The sequence below is a fragment of the Marmota marmota genome, unplaced genomic scaffold (assembly GCF_001458135.2).
Source record: "Marmota marmota marmota unplaced genomic scaffold, marMar, whole genome shotgun sequence".
NCBI lineage: Eukaryota > Metazoa > Chordata > Mammalia > Rodentia > Sciuridae > Marmota > Marmota marmota.
In genome coordinates, this window is record NW_026000174.1 from 54,630,010 (window position 1) to 54,649,842 (window position 19,833).

The following is a 19,833-nucleotide window of genomic DNA, read 5'->3' on the forward strand; positions in this document are numbered from 1 at the left end:
CACAGTCCCTGAACCCAAGGAGCTCACAATCTATAGATACAGCATTATGGGAGATCAGAAGAGAAAAAGAGAAGAGTACCCACCTTGAGGATATTTAAGAAAGAATCATCTCCCTATATCTGTATTCCTTTCTGAGCAAAGCATCAATCTTGTGGAGAGAAAGGATTGAAGAGGAGGGAACACTAATGCCTCAGAAGAAAAGTAATGAGCTGTGGCATCAATTCATCCAGCAAACATTTGGAGAGGAGATCCAAAAATAAGGACAGGATCAGGCAAGGAGATAGCAATAGACCTTAAGGTCCCTGCCAATCTGAGACCCTTTCATTCAAATGGTCCTTGAGCATTAAGTGCCAAGCTAGACCCTGGAAATACAACTGTTTATAAACTATGCGCCTGCCCCCCTGGGGAATTTATAGTCTAATGGGGCAGGCAGGCAACAAAGCAAGAAATTTCAGTACCATATGTTAAAACCTGAGGTTAAAAGAAACACAGAAGGAGATGAGACATTATGCAGACTGGGACCAGACAGCAAAGTGACATCTATACTCAGCAATGAGGTAAACTGGAGTTAGGGTGTGTGATCTATGCTGAGGGAACAGCTTGTACAAAGCCCTGGAAATGAGAGAAAGCCTAGGATTGCAATGACGCTCTGGTTTATAGAGTGGTACCAATTAATGCCACTAAATTGCTAAATTCCTTCATTACTCATTCCTGAGTTCAGGAAGGGTTCTAGACATCAGATTGACGTAAGGCCAACTTGAAACAGACTGTTCTCCACCTGATTACTCCAGAGCTCCAGCCTAACTAGTCCATCTGAGCCCAACTTTGGGCTCAACATTTTGCAACTGGTGTTTATATCTTCTCTGGCCTTTCACTGATTCGTTCAGTCAGCCAATCAGCAAGCCCTGTATTAGACTCCAGGAAAATAAGAAAGTTCCACCTGCCTCCCCCAAGTAGGAGCAGGTTGATAGTGCCCTCCACACCTCTGAATCCCACGGAACACAGTTCAGTGCTTTTACACAATGGTACCATTTGATCTACTAAACATAGACTGAAAGAAAATATATTCATCCCATGTCATAATTACTATCTCAACCCACATCTCCACATTCCCTAATACCAACACACCGGCCACAATGTGGTGCCTATGAGGGCACTTCTCCCTCATTCTCAGACTGCCAATTGCAAGTGCCAATGACCTAGCACAGACAAAGTACAGCTTCCTGTGTTAAAAGGAGAAGCTTTGAGGGCTGGGGTTGCAGCTCAGTGGTAAGGTGCTTGCCTAGCACTGGTGAGGTCATGGGTTCAATCCTCAGCACCACATAAAGATAATCAAATAAAGGTTAAAAATTCTGGGTGGAATTCTCTTTTAGCTTTATAATATTGAGCAAGTCATTCAACTGGCACCCACAGTTTGCTTCATCGGTAGAATGAGAATAATAGCAGCTCTTTCTTTGGAATTTGTTGGATGAATGTCACTGGCTGAATTGAGAATAGAAAATAAGGCAGTTTATGTAAGGAGATTATCGTGTCGCTTGAAATATAAAATGCACTCAGTGAATGGCAGGTGGGGGAGACTTATATAGATGATGATGTTGATGATGGGGATACAGGAAGGCAGGTCGTCAGTTCTGTAAGTCACTGGTGGGAGTCACAGCAACCTCCGCCTATTCCCTCTGGCCCTGAACAGGACACGTGTAAGAGATCCCCAGTCTCTTGAGACTCGGCCCACGCCCCAGCCTCCGCTGGGAGTGCCAGCCTGCGTCACTCACCCGGCTGTCCGGCTTCGGGAGGGCTGCACGACACATGGTGGGAACGTGAGGGGGCGTGGCCGGATCCGGCACCACTAGACCAATCGTGCGGCGGAAGGTTCCCAGCCAATGACAGACGCGCTTCAGGGCCCTGGGGGCGGGGCCACAGGGAGGAGCGGCGTCGTCATAGGTCACTGGGCGGGCTCTGGGCGGGGTCCGCGGCTCCGACAGGGGCGGAGCAGCGGCGGCCGGCGCAGTCCGGGCAGTGATGGCGGCGGCTGTGGTGACGGCGGCAGCGACGGTCCCGAACGCCGGCAACCAGCGCGGATGGTGGCCACCTCAGTGCACTGGTTCCGCAAAGGGCTGCGGCTCCACGACAACCCGGCACTGCTGGCGGCCGTGCGCGGGGCCCGCTGCGTGCGCTGCGTTTACATCCTCGACCCGTGGTTCGCGGCCTCCTCCTCAGTGGGGATCAACCGATGGAGGTGAGGTGGCCCGGTGCGCTCGCGGGGCCTGGGGACGGAGTCTGTCCCCACCGGCTCGGGGGAAGCGGGGCAGGGAGACGGAGCGGGCTGTCCAGAGGGGAGAAACCTGGACCTGAGATTCACTGGTCGTCACACTCCTGCCCTCGGTGGTCCAGGGCCCCACCTGACACAGCGCTTTCGCTCTGAGTGTCATTCCCTCTGACTCCCACAACATGCCTGTGGGACAGACATCATAGTCCCCATTGTACAGATGAGATCCTTGAGCCCTGGAGACGCAAAGTTGACCTGCTCAAGGACTTGCAGCCCGTGAGTGGCAGAACGGGGACTTAGGGGTGTGTTGAGGGAGGGGCCGAAGGCGGTGATGTGGTGTGAGGGCAGGGACGGGTTTTCTCTGTCGTTCTTGAAGTGAAGAGCGTGTTGTTGGGCTGCTGAAGGTCATCCCTAAGCGTCTGGTTTGTTTGAATCGATCCTTTCACCCATTTTGGCTTCCTTCCACCCAGACAGACCTGCCTCGGGGTGTCCAGAGACCCTGGCTTAGCAGGGTCTTCTCCCCTGTATTATAGCTAAAGGACCCCAAAGGCATCTTCAGGCAGCTTGTATCTTGAGCTCCAGAGCAGTATTCAACCCATTTTAGAAAATCCCTTCAGCAGCTATGACCTTGCTAAGAAAAAAAAAAAATTTTTTTTTAAAGAAACCCAAGTAGCACCTTCTTCCCCCTCTTCTCAAAGATGATTTTAGAGGGCAGTTGAACAATTATAGATTAGATTCTGATAAACTGATATGATAAAGATAAGGAGCAAGAAAGCCATGATATCAAGGGCTTCTCTTGGTGCCTCTCAGGAAATGAGTTCTCTCCCAGTATCATGGGGAAGGATTATCAGGTATTGGTGTGTTTTCTCTGTAAACCAGCGTTCAGAAGCAGAGAGTTTGGATACATTGTGTCCCCAACACTCTTTTAAAAAGGCCCTGCAGCTGTGGCTTGGTTTGTTTGCATTTTTCAGAGGGATGTTTACTCGTGGCCTCATTGCACAGATGGACAGGGTTATTCCCAGGATACAGTGCCTCTCAGCACCCCATTCTTTCCTCTCCAAGGCATGTGTCCTGCTAGGAGAGGCAGTACTCCTAGCAGTGGGTCTATTAAATGCCCCCTCCTGCCACATTTATATAGAGGGAACAACTAAATATAGTCCTGTGGAGAGCCTGCCCACACTGTTTTCAGGCTGCTCTATTGCTCTGTCTTGCTCTACTTTCTATAGATAGGAGGTTGGGTTTGACAAACATCCTCAAATAACCATCTCCAGTGTGGACATTAAACCAAGCCTCAGACTTTGTCCCTCTCCTTTTGGCAGTGTTCCAGTCTGAGCATAGTAAATAGAACCAGCTACCTGGTTACATTGTTATATTGTCATGAAGGTGTTTCTTTTATGGGGTTTAGGGGAACATTGCTTAGGACTACCTGCTTCTTTGTGGTTGAGATTAAAAGTGAAGGACAAAAACTGTTGCTGATTAAATTCAAATTTACTAGGAACTAGGCAATTAGGGGTTTTTATGGGTCACCCTTTTGTGATTGTACTTTCAAGAGGGTGAAGAAGAAAAAAGAATATGGCAGTTCAGATGCCTGAGTTAAATCCTGAAGTCACAGGCCATATAGTAATGTAGACATTAATTGAGTGATTATTTGGTGAGTGCCTAATATCTGCCAAGTACTATTATAGGTGCCACTGGGGGGTACAGCTGTAAACAGGCAGATGCACACATCTGTGCTCCCAAAGCCCATACAGTTTACCCTGTAGTGGAGAAAGACATGTAAACAGGCATAATTTAAGGGAACTAAGTGCCATGAAAAAATAAGACAGGAGGACAGGACGGACTAGAGCAGTGGTTCTCAGTTTTGGCTGCACATTGGAGTCACCTAAGGATCTATAAAACATGGCTGGGCCCTCTTCCAAATCTGATTGAACTATTCTGGCCTAGGAATTGAGGTTTTTAAAGTGATTGCAACAAACCTTGAGAAGCCCTGGACTAGAGAAGCACAGGCCCAAGCCAGACAGCCTGGGGAGTGTGTTGCTGCAGTACACTGGCAGGAAGTCTAATTAGCATTGGCATCAGGAGAAGGAGGTGAAATCCACAAAACAGACTGACTGTGGTAACTGCTCTTAGGCCTGGCAACAGATTCGCTCCTGCCAGCCCCACCAGTCGCCTCTTCCTGGGGATTGAGGGCAGAGCTGCATACTGTTTTGTGCACAAGGTTGGGGGTGGAGGGGAATGGTGGCATGAGGCAGCTGTACCTCTGCATAACCACAGTTTTCTGGTGTAATCTTCCGGTGGCTGTTTCTGGATCCCGGGAATGGTGTGGGAAGATTGTGCTGCAGTGTAGCCTCCTTGTTCTCAGTTGCTTGAGTTGCTATCTCTGAAAAGCCCTTTTAGGAAGATTAGGGTCCATCTTTAAGAAGGGGGGGAAGGAATCAAGGTCTGCCGTCTCTGTTACCTTCCCACACACCCTACAGACTGGCTCCTACACAGTATTTTTCTGCAGATGGAATCAGATTAAAATAACCATGGATGACACTCTCTAAAAGAGAGCAGAGAAAGGCAATCAAGAAATGCGTGTGTTTCTTGGCAGAGGAGGCTAGCATACTCCTTGCCTTGGTGGTAGTAGGAAGTCTGTAGCTATGTGAACCTCAGGAATTTTTTTCCAAGCACCAGTTGACTGAGCCCTTTGCCATTGCCCCAACCCTTTCTTGCCCAAATTCACTGCCTCTGGAAGAAGGCAGTACAGCCAGAGCCGACACGAAAGGACGATGCAAACAACGTCTAGATTTTACTCAGACTGACTATGGTAACTGATTGTGGTATGGTAACTGATAGGGCTTTGCAGTTTTTAATTACCTTTTTCTCCCTGCTACAATGTAGATAGAGTTTGGCAATGATTCTCCTCACACTTTATTTAAATCATTTTGTCCCTGGCTCGGTGCTGTGTCTCTTTTGGGAGCTTCCGGTACAGAGGGAGTTGGTAGAAATAAAATATGTTCTCTCTCAGCCCATTTCTCTCAGAATCAGTAATGAGGTAAACTGGGAACTTCTCAGATGCCTGATGAGAACCAGTGTCTCTTCACAAGTGCTGGGAGCTGAATGCTGGTGGACAGTAGGAAGTGGGTGTCCCCACTAGACCTTAGTCTGCAAGAAGAAGTTGAGGACTGTAGTCTGCTATGGAAATTTTTGCATTTCTCTGAGCAAGACTTTTATTGTTCTGCTGCTCAGGGTGTATTTCTATTTGCTCAAGAGGGATGAAAACCTTCATCTTTCACTTTGGAAATAGGAAAGAATTGATATATTTTCATCCAGATGATACTTAGAATTCAGTCCTTGTTGTGGATTATGAGTTTAGGTTATCCTTTTCCATGGGGCTTAAGCTCTCTTGATTACTTAGGAGACATTGATTTCTATTAATGTCCTATGGAGCCAGTGTGTGCCAGCCATTGGTATCATCATTAGAGCTAGAGAACCTTGTTTTGAAAGAGAGGAACTTGGTCAAAGGGGCTCTGGACCCAGAAGAAGAATTCACTGTCATCCTTCCCCACCCCATTAACAACAAGAAAACAATATATTTCTCCACACAGAATCTGCTATCCCGAGAGAAGTCGTTCCTAAATATAAGTACTTAACCAAAGAATCTGCCTGTCTTATTTAAAGGGTTCCTCATGGAGTCACTGAATTACAGAGTCCTCTCTGTATTTTTGGAAATCCCAATTTGGTTTTTTCCCCAGTTCTGTCTGCCTCTGGCTCTAGAGGACTTACGTAATGCAGTTCAGTTGCACGTGTTGTCTAACTCAAAGGGTGAGCTCCACTGCGCCCGCAAGACTGTGTTCTGAATTTGGGCCATGTGAACTCAGCTGGGAATTGCCAAGGGTGGGCCTTGGCAGGGCTGTTTCCTTTGGAGTCCCCCTCATTGGAGTAAAGAAACGCTGTGGAGGAGGAGGGCCAAGGGCACACAGAGGACCAGGCTTCTCCTTGATGAAAGAAGCTTGCACCTGCCTGTGCGAGCATTCACAGTGGCAGCACTGTCCCAGTACCTTTGGTACAATGCAAAACTGACATCTGGCAGGCCTGAAGGTAGTACCAAAGGGAGGCCAGGGCTGCCAGGGCTCCTCCTCATGTCCTTTGCCTCCTGTGAAGTCGTCCTGAGCCCTCCCTACAGGGCTTGACTGAGGAGTAGTTGGATTTTAGAGCATTTCTCCAGGCCCAGAGACGAGGCAGGAGCCAGGGTCTCTGAGAGAATATTCAAGAGAAATGAATTCAAAGGAAGGAAAGGCAACTTGTAAACTAAAGCTGGAAGTCACGTCCATTTTCTGGGATGGGGCTTCTGAAACTGGAATGTACAAATGAATCTCCGGTGATCTTGCTAAAATGCAGATTCTGATTGCGGAGGCCTGGGACGGAGCCTGCATTGCAGCAGGCTCCTGGGCGACTCACAGCCCACTTTGAGCCTCAGATCACACTTTGAGGAGCAGAGATGTGGCCTTGGAGCTGGGCTGTGGCGCTCCCTAATGGGCGGCGCTCCCTCACTGCTCACCACTCAGAGGCAGGGGAGCTTGGTGGTCAGGAGTGCACACACCAAGCCAGGCAGACGGCCGGGTTCAAATTCTGGCCGGTTACTAGGTACTTATTTTAGGCACGTTGGTCTTCCTGTGCCTCACTTCTTCACAGCACTGTTTGAGAATTAATGAGACAATGGATGTAGACCAATAGAACAGTGCCTGGTTCGTCATAAAGCTCATTTGTTGTTGTCCTTATTACTATTATTACTGTTTTGTTGCTGGGTTCAGAGTTGTGCCTTCTGCTTCCTGTCTTGGCAATTGACATCTCTTGTCAAAGAGGAAAAGGGCTCTCTGTTCTTTGAAGATGCTGCAAGGAAGCTCTCCTTTTAGTAAATGAGGCCTAAAAATAAAGGTTTGTAGAAGGCAGATTGCAACATGTTCTGGAACCTAGATTTCATGTGCATTTCAGTCTTATTTATATAGCTTCAAATTGAAGTTCTTTGCAGCCTGGTAGACTGTGAAGGAAGGGACCCCCACCCCCACCCCAAAGTGCCTGGCAGGGACATTCCTGAGCCTCAGATGGAGCACCCTCTGTCCTGGGGTTGTGGGATTTAAATGATCCCTTCTCTCCAGGTGTGATCTCTGCAGTTCAGGTGGCTGCGTCTGTTTGCATGGGTCTCTGTTATTTTCCTTGAGTAGGAGGCCTGGGAGAGGCCAGTGCAAATGCGTCACTGTCACTCACAGATCACTTAGCATCAGAAGATATCAGTTTTTCAAAAACAAATTCTCAGAGGCGGAGCTTTGGTTTACTACAGCATCCTGCAGCCTGTCAGAGTCCCCATCCCCACGCCTCAGCGACCCTCCCCCCCCCTCCTGCTCTTCAGCTGACAGGCTGCTTTGGGCTGGGCCCAGGGCTCAGCTCATGCTGGAATGTGGGCCTGCAGCATTGGCCGTGGAATTGTGTCACATTATGTACGTCAGAGGCAGCAGCAGTGAGTGCTAGCTTAGTTGGCATCCTGGGCATAGTCCCCGTCCCTGTAATCCTCCAGTAGTCAGGGAATGTGATGTGCTGCAGAGGCGGCACTGGGTTTCATTGTGTTCAAAATAAAATCTGGTGACTCTTTTTGTTGACAGAGACAAAGGATGGTGGGGATGAGTGGCAGATGCCAGGAGGTAGACTATAGACCCCTTAGATGGGTCCATGACATATACAGGTTGACCTGTCCAGGTTGGGTACAGATAAGAATGTCAGTGAATTACCTCTGTGAGGCTTGGGTCCATCAGAGAAAGGGATTCATCAGGAGATCTGCAGACTCTCAGCCATGGAACAGTGCTGGCCCCCCACTAGAAGATTTTAGAAATGGGACACAGAGGAGAAAACATGGGCTTAAGAGTCTGACTGAGCCAGGCGCAGTGGTGCATGCCTGTAATCCCAGAAGCTTGGGAGACTGAGGCAGGAGGATTGTGAGTTCAAAGTCAGTCTCTGCAACTTAGCAAGGCCCCAAGCAACTCAACGAAACCCTCTCTCCAAATAAAACATTAAAAAGGCTGGAGATGTGACTCAGTGGTTAAGCACCTCTGGGTTCAACCCCCTATACTCAAAAAAAAAAAAAGTCTGACTGACCTGAGTTTCTGTGTTAGCTCTGTCACATAATATCTATGCTCTTAGGAAAATTAATTAACCTCTCTGTCTCAATTTTCTCATCTGTAAAATGGGGATAGTACAATTGACTTTAAAATGGGTTGAGAGAATTAAGTGAGGAAATTATCTTAAAAAAGCATGACAGATTCATAAGCAAACTGATTGCCTTGGCTGCCTCTGAGGAGGGAAGCAGGTGGACACTTTTTACTGTGTACCCTTTTGTCACTTGGTTTTGACCCACATTTATAATTATATGGTTAAAGTATTAATTTAAAAATAAAACCAAAAGCATTCAACAAAAGTCCCTTTCCTTTTCCCCTGGTGACCCTGCTGTCCTGCCACCACCACCAGTGAACACAAGCCCACTGGTGAAGGTATCTATACAGAAGTACTTTTTTTTTTTTTTTTTTTGACAGGGGATTGAACCCAGGGGCCCTTTGCCAGGGAGCTGCATCCCCAGTCCTTTTTATTTTTCATTTTGAGAAGGGGTCTTACTAAGTTGCTCAGACTGGCCTCAAACTTGTGATCCTGTCTCAGCTTCCCAGGCTGCTGGAATTTTAGGCATGCTCCATCGCACCTGATTCTAAAAGTACTTTCTAAGATTAGGTGAGAACCTGGTGGCCAGAGGCCTGAAGACAAAACGCTGGGGACCGAGGACCCAGCCCAGGCTGTGTGTGGGGTTGTGGCAGTAGAATATACACAGGTCACAGCACGAATGCAGAGGGGCCAGGAGCTGGTTGGACAGGGTGTGGGGGGGGGATTTTCCAGGGCTATGATGACCTGTTTCTCTCCCAATGGGACCTTAGTGCTTCCGTTTCACAGTGTCACAAGTGTTCTCAGGTGGCTTTCTTATCCGTCCTCCCATTTGATTCTCACAACAATCCTGTGCTGCGCCCAGGGCTGAGAGGGGACGGGTGCTTTGTCTTTGATGGTGTAGCACACAGCAGTAGGAACAGCTCACATTGAGCCCACGATTTCTGTGTGCCAGGCTCAGTGCTAACCGCTGCCTTGCAGTGTTTCTCTTAGCAATTCTGTGAGTCCTCTGCAGGTCCCCTGTGCTCACCTCAATCCCGTGTTACAGAGAGAAACAAGCCAAAGACTGAAGTAACTGCCTGAGGTCACGTGGCTAGTGGGCCACAAGGCCAGGATTTCCCCCAGGCAGCACTGACCCACCTCCATCGCTCCCTCCCTGGTTAGGAAGAGCTCCTGTTTTTCATGTTGTCACTGAAGAGGCCCGTGTGTTCTCTTCAGGTTCCTCCTGCAGTCTCTGGAAGATCTGGACACAAGTTTAAGGAAACTGAACTCCCGCCTGTTTGTAGTCCGGGGACAGCCAGCTGACGTGTTCCCAAGGCTATTCAAGGTGAGCATGTGGGCCCCAGAGAAGACAGGGAGTGTCTGCTCCTGGGGGTCCCCTCAGGTTGGGTGAGCTGCTAGTCTGACCAAGGCCATGGAAGGGCTGGGCGGGTCTGGCCGTCAGACGGCTGCTGCAGAAATCGGAAGCCAAGGCAGCCGGTCAGCCACCAACCAGATGGAAACTGTGCGAAGGAAAATTTTCTGTGAAACTAGTGTCTTGTTGGAAAGTTCCCAGCTCAGTCCAGACTGCGATGTGGTAAGCCATTCCACCCCGGATGCCACTGGCTTCCTTAGATGTTTTCTTGGCTCAAGCCAGTAAGATTTATTAGAACTCCTTCTCCGCCAGGAGGGCAGGGTTTCCTGTTGAGAGCAAGGAGTGGTTCCCGTTTTGCTTTGACTCCACTTTTTGGAGAAAAAAGTCAGTCTGTGGGAGTGTCCCGGTGCCCCGGGGTAAACCGTGGATGAGATCTTCCCATGAGTGCCACACGGGCTGTAGGTTGTGATATCGGGGCAAGCCCACCGCCCCCCCAGTGCCTTCAAAAACCACATTTTAAGACCCAAGTAGAAACAAAAGTATCCGTGGACAGAGGGCTCTAGGGAAGACGCCCGTCATCTTCAGCAGCGCGCATGGTTGTGATGCCCCTTCCATCCCAACTCATGACAGGAAAAGTCTGATGTCAAGGCACGTGGCTCCAGGAGTGTGTCATTACCATTCACTTGTCTCCCCACACCCTCCCCATGTAATTACGCACACACACAAGCACTTACAGATCACTCAGCACTAGTGGTTGCTAGCACTCCTTGAGGGCTGACTGAGCGAGCGCTGTTCCCAGCACTCACATGCATTACCTCACCCCTCACAGCAGCACCAAGAGTCGGGGGCTCTGTCCCAGTTTTACAGGGGAGGAAGCAGTAATTTGGCATGTTCAGAAAGCTAACAAGTAGTGGTCTTGAGTATCTGATTTTAGAGCTCTGTGTGTACCCACCATACCTTATAAATATTTGGGCTGGCGCTGTAGCCGAGTGGTAGAACAGTTGCCTAGCAAACATGAGGCCCTGGGTTCTATCCCCAGCACTGAAAAAAATAATTGCCTGTCTTATCCCTCCACATTGTTTCTTCCCCAGCAACTCAGGCCTACCCAGTTACAGGCCAGAGGCATAGACTGATCATTCGGTCATTCCTTGTATATTTGTGAGGCTACTACTATGATGTATTAGGCCCCTTACTTCATAGCAGGGTAACTGCGAATGAAACAACATGATTTCTGCTTTGAGAGTTCACACACTGATGGGAGAAACTGGCAAATAATGGGCAATTTCACTGCTGTATGTTAAATGTTAATGAAAATAGGACAAGGTAGAGGAGAATCATATTGAAGGAAAGGGGTGTCATTTAATAATAATGATGTTATTATAATTCACAGGATTGTCATAAGTATTTAAAGATGTAATCTATATGACTGCTAAGCATAGTACCTGGCTTATAGTAGGGTTCAATAAATGAGTGCTTTATCTTGGATGAGGAAGAACCCACCCTACCAAGGACCCACTCCCCCAGGCAGGGCCGAGTCAGGACCAGAGCACCCGAGTGTAGCCAAGACAGTTACTCCTGAGGCTCATAGCTTAACAGGACCAGAAACATGGACTTTGGTTAAAATGTGTTCTTCTTGCTTGTCACATGCTCTAGGGCTTTCTCTGGGTTTTCTGTATAGCCTTTTGGCAGGCCAACTTTCTCCTGTTGTTGCTAGGCGACAGAGAAATTCCTACCAGCAGCGACTGACTGAGGACTTAAAAGAATCCTCTTCTCAGCTGGGCCCCTCTGCTCTGTTTCTCTGACCTCTGGACTGAGGAGCGCTCCTCCTCCTTCGACTCTGAGAGCTGGGGCCTATTAGCTCTGTTTGCTGCCACCCTCAGGAGTGTTGCTGTGGAAACCATTAAGACACTTCACATAGCTCAAGTCTGCCAAGAAAACTAGGCCACAAGTTTGCAGGCTGTGCCGAGCTCTGGGAAAGGCTTGCCGAGCTGGCGGGAGGTGGTGATTCTGTCTCCCACTCTCCACTGTGAGTCAGGCCTCTTTCTGAGCCTGGGGCCTCCCCCCAGGAGCATTGTATTTATAGCTTCCTGCTGCATTCTCCTCCCTCAAGGACACAGCAGATGCACAGGGCCACCCTCTCCTCTCCCTTCACTGACTGCCTTCCTCACACTTTCTGAGCCGCAGGTTGTTTGCCGTCTTGTCCAGATCACTATCCCTAGTTTATTCTATAGCCCATTCAGACAGGGCTGGAGACTGCTCTGTGACCTCCCAGGAGGTGCCCAGCATCCCTCACCCTCCCCAGCATGGCTAAGCATAACATTCTCTCCCTTCAGGAATGGGGGGTGACCCGCCTGACTTTTGAATATGACTCTGAGCCCTTTGGGAAAGAACGGGATGCAGCCATTATGAAGATGGCCAAGGAGGCTGGTGTGGAGGTGGTGACTGAGAACTCTCACACCCTCTACGACCTGGACAGGTGAGAGGCGGGGCCCCGGGGTCAGATCGCCCCTTGTGAGGGCTGGTGGTCTGGGTCCCTGCCAGGTGAAACTCAGAGAGAGGCTCAGCAGTAGCCACCTGGTTATGAGGACCAGTGATTTCTAGAAACTCCAGACTCAGGCATGTAGACTAGGTCACAAAGAGCTGTACCCGATTTGGGTGGCAGAGATGCCTAAGCTACAGAAGCAGTGAGGATCACACTCAGGATCTTCTCCTAATAGAAGATCTGCTCCTCATCTACTCCTGTCCCATGTGCTCCCACTCTGTCCTGCTCCTCAGTAGATACCCCTCTGTCCTCAATGAACCCTATCACCCTGTTTCCCCTCCCAACAGGTTTCTGTGTCCTCCCCCACCCCCTGCAGTACTGGGGTTGAAAGTCAGGGCCTCACTTACGCTGGGCAAGTGTTCTACCACTGAGCTACACAGCCCGCCCTTTATGTTTTTTATTTTGAGGCAAGGTCTCAGTAAGTTGCCCAGGCTGGCCCTGAACTACCGATCCTCCTGCCTCGGCTCCCAGGCAGCTGGGATTCCAGGCATACACACACCTCTGCAGCCGGCTAGATCTCTGTCTTATAAGCCCAGTTTCTTTCTAGAATGAGTGCCTGGGCTCCCTGATAGGGGTGTACAGTGCTGCTTGAGGGGCCTCTAGAGAGCCCTGCAGGGAACTTAACCGCACAGGAGCCTCCTCCTCTGGTGACAGGCCTCTGTGCTTTCGTCCAGGGGGGAACCTCCTCCCCTTCCCTGCCAGAGCCATCACCCTTCTGTTGTTGCTGCTGCTGCCAAGCCAACAGCCACCACTGCTCCTGCCCCCTCTCCCAGCCCAGGGCTGGCTGCCAGGAGGCTGAGTCACACAGCGGTGCACGTGAACCGGGCCTCAGGAGGGGAGTGTGGAGCTCTTCCTCCTGCCACGTGCAGAGGAGGGGGAGGCACTGCAGAGGCAGAAGCCAGCCTCCCGGCTCCGTTAATGGAGGGAGAGCACAGAGGACAAACTGAGAAATAAACTCGCCCCACCAGCGGGTCTTGCATAAGCTGCTTCTTTGGCCAAAAGAGCCCCAGGAATCTGGCTGCGAACCATTTCAGTTTATCCTTATGTAAACAGCCTCCCTTCTCTTCCTCGCCCTCTAATATTTTTCCTTATTTCATGAGTGCGGTTATGTCCCCTGCTCATGAAAAACACTTTGTAAACTGTGAAACTCTTTAAGCATCAGCTGTCTCTGTTTACTCCAGCCCTGTCCCTGATTCAGGGAGGATCAGCCGGCCTTGCCCTCTACTCGAGTGCACGGGGCTAAAAGGAGGAGAGTATTTCAACAATGAAATATGTTTACAGCTCTTAAGGAGCTTCCTCATGCTGGAGGAGGGAGAGAGGTCCCTGGCCCAGTCAGAAAGGCCAGGTCCCGGGAGGCTAGTGGGGCTCTTCTGTGATTAGAGAGGTATGGTCAGTCTCTGTCTCTAGGCAGCTCCGTGTGGACACCAGGGAACCTGGAACTGAGTCCCAGCTTTGGCCCTGCCTTGCTCCATTGCCTGAGGCACCTGCTCCAGCTCTCTGGGCTTCAGTTTCCCTCTCGGTAAAATGGAGACGCAGCCTCCCTTGCCTCCTTTCCACTCGGGTGGGACCTGTGCGCAGATGAGGAAAGCGTCCTCAAAGTCTTCAGGGTCTGGTTCTTTTTTTGGGTAGGTGGGACCCCAAACCAAGGGCTCTTTGGGTGATGCCAGGTGTGCTTTGGGCTCCCCAGGATCATCGAGCTGAATGGGCAGAAGCCGCCCCTTACCTACAAGCGCTTCCAGGCTATCATCAGCCGCATGGAACTGCCCAAGAAGCCAGTGGGTGCGGTGAGCAGCCAGCAGATGGAGAGCTGCAGGGCTGAGATCCAGGAGGACCACGACGACACCTACGGCGTGCCCTCCCTGGAGGAGCTAGGTGCGCACGTCCCGCCCAGCCTCTCTGGCTGCTGCTCTTTCCTGTTGTGGGAAGTGACTTGTTGGGGTGTTTTTTTCTTTGTGGAAGTAATATATGTTACTATAGAAAGTTTAACAGATACAAAACCATCAAGGTGAAGTAACAACCACTATTTCCCCCATGCCACTATTTTTTTTTTTTTTGGCGGGGGTTGGGTGGGATGGTGGTCCCAGGGATTGAACTCAGGGGCACTCAGCCACTGAGCCACATCCCCAGCCCTATTTTGTGTTTTATTTAGAGACAGGGTCTCACTGAGTTACTTAGCACCTCACTTTTGCTGAGGATGGCTTTGAACTCATAGTCCTCCTGCCTCAGCCTCCCGAGCTGCTGGGACTACAGGCGAGTACCGCCGTACCCGGTGTAGAGAACCACTGTGGATTTTTGAGCATGTCTTGTTTTTTTGGTGCTCGTGCCCCTGAGCTCTGTTTCTAGCTCATACCTCCATGTGTGTGCTCCTCTTTCCGGCAGTGTAGGTGCAGTCTGGGATTGGCTTTCAGCAGGCTTCTCAAGACCAGGATGAGACTAATATTGTCTTGGGTACTGACTCCACCCTTCCTCCCATACCCCACACCATCTTTCAGTCTGAACAATGTAAGCCTTTCTCACCTAAAAACCACAATCACTGCCAGCTAATCTAAAAGAGCAAGACGTCCGGGATCATTGTCACCTGCCTGGAATGATAGGGGCTGGAATGGGGAGGGCAAGAGAAAGGAGGAAATAGTGATAGTGGGAAGAGAACCAGGATGACCCAGAAAACGCTAAAACTTTAAGGGCTGTCTCAGTTCCAGTAGCACCAAGAACAAGAACTGCGCTCTAGTTCTCAGAGAGCTTTAAGAACCAAACAGGGTCAAAACTGAGCTGCTTCTGAAATGACTTAACCTCTAGCCCTCTATCTGCGCCTCCTATAGGGTTCCCCACTGAAGGACTTGGCCCAGCTGTGTGGCAAGGAGGAGAGACAGAAGCTCTGGCCCGCNTTTCTCTGTCTACAGCAAGAGATGTAACCAGAGATTCTTGGGCTTGGTTTAAAGACAGAAATTGAGCCTAAGGGCAGAGGACAGAGATCATAAATGGGATGGCAGAATAGAATAAGACTTTAAAAAGAAAAGAGCTAGTCTACCTAACCTGTGACCCTATGGATCATGGTTCTTTTCACCTTGGAAGTGTTTTGTAGAGGACTTGCCCTTCAGGTCACCAAGTCAGGATTCATTTTACACACACCCATAGAGACCCTGTCTGTCACGGGACCTCATATCAGGGACCCATTCAGACCCAATGGTAGCCAGAGGACATTATTTGTCCTATAAATCTGGGAGAACAGAAGGCACTGTGTGAACAGGAGTTGAACCCGTCCAGGAGGCTTACCTTAAATACATTAGCCTCCCAAATGTGAAGTGACCAGCTCATATGCCAGGTTGTGCTAGTTTCTAGAAAGACTGCCAAACAAGACAGGCAGGAGTCTGTCTCCATGGAGTTGATCATTAAACAGGGAATTACAGGTGTCCTGAGGATTAGAACAGGAGAGGTTCCTAGGAGGATCGTGAGAGCAAAGAACAGAAGAATTACATCAGTCAGTTCTTGTTTCAACTTGCTTTTGAAAATCAGGAGTCACATAACCAGGAGTCTAAGGTATAGCCTTCAGGCACAGCTGATTTTTGTGTCCAGAGAATGCTATTAGGAAGGCGTTATCCATCTCCTAGCTCTGCTTTCCCATGTATCATTTTATTCTCAGACAGAGAAGTGGCAAAGGTGACTACCCAGCCCATTTTCCATTTAATTTCTAACATAATAATTATTAATTATTATGCTCTTTTCTAAAAGCTTCAGGAAAAGTTCCAGCGAGTATTTCCATTGATCTGGGTTGTGCTGTGAGACCTTAAATCACTGTGGCCAGGGATGGGTGCTTTCTCTAGCAAGATTCGCATCGTGAACCCACTCCCAGAGGTAGAAAGTGGACGTGGCTCTGCTTTACCCGTGGCCCTAAGATTAGGGAAGGCCAGTTCTCCACAAGAAGATTACATGCTGTTACCAAAAAAGGGAGGCAAGAAAGGAAGGAAAAAAAGACAAACTATGATCTTCACCTCTCCGTTAGTCAATAGTAGATGAGGGTAAGCATCTCTCTGTAAAAGAATCCTGATCATAAAATGAAAGTGGGATGATAGAATTAGAATACCACCACTTTGCAACACCTATAATGACACACTGGGCACGGTAAAGAGAGACAGATGGGCATTATGTGCCCCCTTAGACTTCCTAGAGGATCAACTCAAGCTCACTCCAGTCTCTGGGACCAGCCACTGGTTTGCAGCCCCTACACAGAGAGGTATGGTGAACTGCATGTGTGCATAGTCACCAAAGTCCTGCCCAGAATCTCACAAGTCCAGTGGCTGGGTTCTTCCACAGAAAAATGGATAGGAGCTGGGCAGGATGGCACACACCTGTAATCCCAGCAGCTCAGGAGGCTGGGGCAGGAGGATTGGGAGTTCAAAGCCAGGCTCAGCACTTAGTGAGGCCCTAACTCAGTGAGACTCTTCTCTAAATAAAATATATTTAAGTGCCCCTGGTTTCAATCCCCAGTACCAAAAAAGGGAGGCAAGAAAGGAAGGAAAAAAAGACAAACTATGATCTTCACCTCTCCGTTAGTCAATAGTAGATGAGGGTAAGCATCTCTNGGGGGGGGGGGGAGGAAAAGAAAGATGACAGGAAGGATAGATTAAAAGAAATTTAAAAGAATTAAAAGAAATTTTAGTGGCCTGAACTAAACTGTGGCACCTGGGGATGCGTGTGCAGGTGAAAAAAAGCAGCTACTTAAAAATGCAAAGAGTAGCTGAAAGGAAAAAGCCCTTCCTCCCAATCATGCTTTGCAAAAGTAGAAAAATGGAAGCATTTCAGAAATGCAGAAGGCTGGGGCTGTAGCTCAGTGGTAGAGCGCTTGCCGAGCACGTGTGAGGCACTGGGTTCAATCCCCAGCACCACATATAAATAAACAAACAAAGGCATGCTGTCCATCTACAACTACAAAAATATTTTTTAAAAAATAATAAATTGGGGCCGGGATTGTGGCTCAGCGGCAGAGCGTTTGCCTAGCATGTGCAAGGCCCTGGGTTTGATCCTCAGCACCACATAAAAATAAATAAATAAAGATATTGTGTCCAACTACAACTAAAAAATAAATATTTAAAAAAATAAATAAACAAATAAAATAAACTTTTGAAAAATGCAGGAAACAGCTGGGTGTGGTGGCATGCCTGTAATCCCCAGCAACTCAGGAAGCTAAGGCAGGAGATCAAAAGTTCAAGGCCAGTCTCCACAGTTTAGCAAGGCCCTAAGCAATTTATTGAGACCCTGTCTCAAAAATAAAAAAGGGCTAAAGATGTAGCTTAGTAGTAAAGCCCTGGGTTAAATCCCCTGTGCCAAAAAAAAAAAAAAAGGAAATGATTATGAAAGTTGGGCCAGGTATGGTGGTGGCACATGATCCCAGTGGCTTGGGAGGCTGGGACCGGAGGATCACAAGTTCAAAGCCAGCCTCAGCAATGGCGAGATGCTAAGCAACTCAGTGAGTCCCTGTCTCTAAATAAAAATGCAAAATAGGGCTGGGGATGTGGCTCCGTGGTCAAGTGCCCCTGAGTTCAATCCCTGGCACTAAAAGAAAAAAGAAAATTGGGGCAGTGTCCCTTGTTGGGAGGAGGACTGCACTGGAGTGAGCATATGAATCGACTCCTGGGGTGACTGGCAAAGTCCTGTTTCTTGAATTTGGTGGTGGCTACCTGGGTATTTCCTCAGAATAATTTGTTAAGCCACAATGCCACATGTTTGTGTGCGTTTCCATGTCTACCTTTCATTTAAAAGAAAAAGATGAGGGCTGGGGCAGGGCTCAGTTGTAGAGTGCATGCGTAGAGTGCTTGCCCAGCATGTGTGAGGGGCACTGGGTTCAATCCTCAGCACCACATAAAAATATATATATTAAAAAAAAGAAAGCCGCAGGTTGGGGTGCCGGGCAGTCAGGGCCTGTGTGGGCAGAAACACCCGTTAGATGTGCTGAGGTTGAAACCTGAAGGAGATGGCGCTAAGCAAGCCAAGGTGGGAGGGCAGGCTCAGGCGAGGAGGCTCAAGGCTGGAGAGAGTGCGGTGCCTCCGGCAGAGGGCCAGAGGTGAGCCGGGCGTGGGTGTGCTTTAGGTGTGTTTAAGACAGAGGGACCCAAAGTAGACACAGGGAGGCCCGTCACTGGCTGTCACCAGTGTGCAGTCTAGATATGATCTTACCCGAACAGATTGATTCCAGTAGAGAATAGAAAGAAGAGGATGAATTGGAGAAGTGAGCGGTAGAATTGCAAGACCTGGTTAGGGGCTGGTCAAAGGCAATGGTCAGTCAGGGCAACTAGGTGGCCACAGTGCATTTTCTCAGATAGGGGAGGCTGGTGGAAGGATGGATTTAAAGAAGAGCATGTTACCTTCAAAGCAGCTGGATGAAGCCATGTGGCTAGAGCTACAGACATGGTGATTGTCTGCACAGAGAAGCTGTTGGGAGCCATGGAACCTGCGGACTAGGACAGAGCCCAACTGCTCACACATAGGGGCAGGTAGGGCAGGCCAAGCCTAGGAAAGACCCAGGGCAGCCTGCTAGCGGGAAGGCACCCAGGCATGTGTGGAGGCACCGAAGCTCAAGGAAGAGAGGAAATGAGACGGGAGCAGACAGCAGGGTGCAGTGCTGCCCAGAGGTCCAAAATTACAAGCACAGAAAATGCCTTCAGAATTCAGTGGCGTGGAAATCCCAGGAGACTGTGGATGCCAGTGTGGTAGACAGGGGAGCCTGAAGCCAGCCATGGATTAGAAAGGAGGCGTGGGTGGGGAAGAGGGGGAGCCTAGTGTGGAGTCCTCAGGATACCAGAAGTCCTTTGTACTTGGTTTGTTTTGAAATAAGGAACATGAAATCATTTTTCCAGTGTTCTAGAAAAAGAAGAGAGGGTGGCCATGCAAGAGAAGGAAGAGGGGAGGGCTGCAGAGCCAAGTGGAGGCCTTGACCTTGGGCAGCATGAGGGGGGTATGCAGGTGAACCCGAAAACTCAGTAGCCGAAAGATGAGGTGCATCCCACCTGATGGCTTCCCTTGTTTTTATCATAAGGCAAGAAGGTCATCTGCTGAAGGGTGGTGGGGAAGTGTGGTCTGGGAGGTCTCAGGAGGTCAGGTTTGTGAAACAGCCGTCATAGAGAGAAGGAAAGGCGTCAGGAGTTGAGAGCAAAGCAGTTACCAGCTGTGATGGAAAGAGACCGGGATCTGTCGTCAGAGGCCCAGGCTCTTTCCAGCCCTGTCTCTGTTTTTTGTTGGGTTTGTTATTTGTTTGTTCATTTTTGTTTGTTTTTTAGTGCTGGGGATTGAACCCAGGGCCTTGCACATGCTGGGCAAGTGCTCTACCACCGAGCCACACCCCCAGCCCCTCCATGTTTCTTATCCTCTCTGTAACCCCAAGAGTCACAGAACCCGCAGGAGCCTAGTTTCCTCATCTTCAGAAGAAGGTAATGGTAAATGCTGCCCAGAGAATGGTTAAGCTCAGGTGAGAGGACACAGGGGACAGACAGTGAG

General features: G+C 49.3%; 1 protein-coding gene across 1 annotated transcript in view; it reads left to right on the top strand.

Annotated features, from left to right (window-relative positions):
• Window positions 1-1,865: 1,865 nt before the first annotated feature.
• Window positions 1,866-19,833, top strand: part of Cry2 (cryptochrome circadian regulator 2) — a 33,500-nt gene continuing 15,532 nt past the window's right edge. Inside the window, exons 1-5 of the mRNA XM_015477815.2 lie at window positions 1,866-2,236; window positions 9,668-9,776; window positions 12,137-12,279; window positions 14,033-14,217; window positions 15,165-15,253. Coding sequence (XP_015333301.2) covers window positions 1,881-2,236; window positions 9,668-9,776; window positions 12,137-12,279; window positions 14,033-14,217; window positions 15,165-15,253 — 882 coding nt within the window. The 5' untranslated portion in view covers window positions 1,866-1,880. The remainder of the gene's footprint in view (window positions 2,237-9,667; window positions 9,777-12,136; window positions 12,280-14,032; window positions 14,218-15,164; window positions 15,254-19,833) is intronic.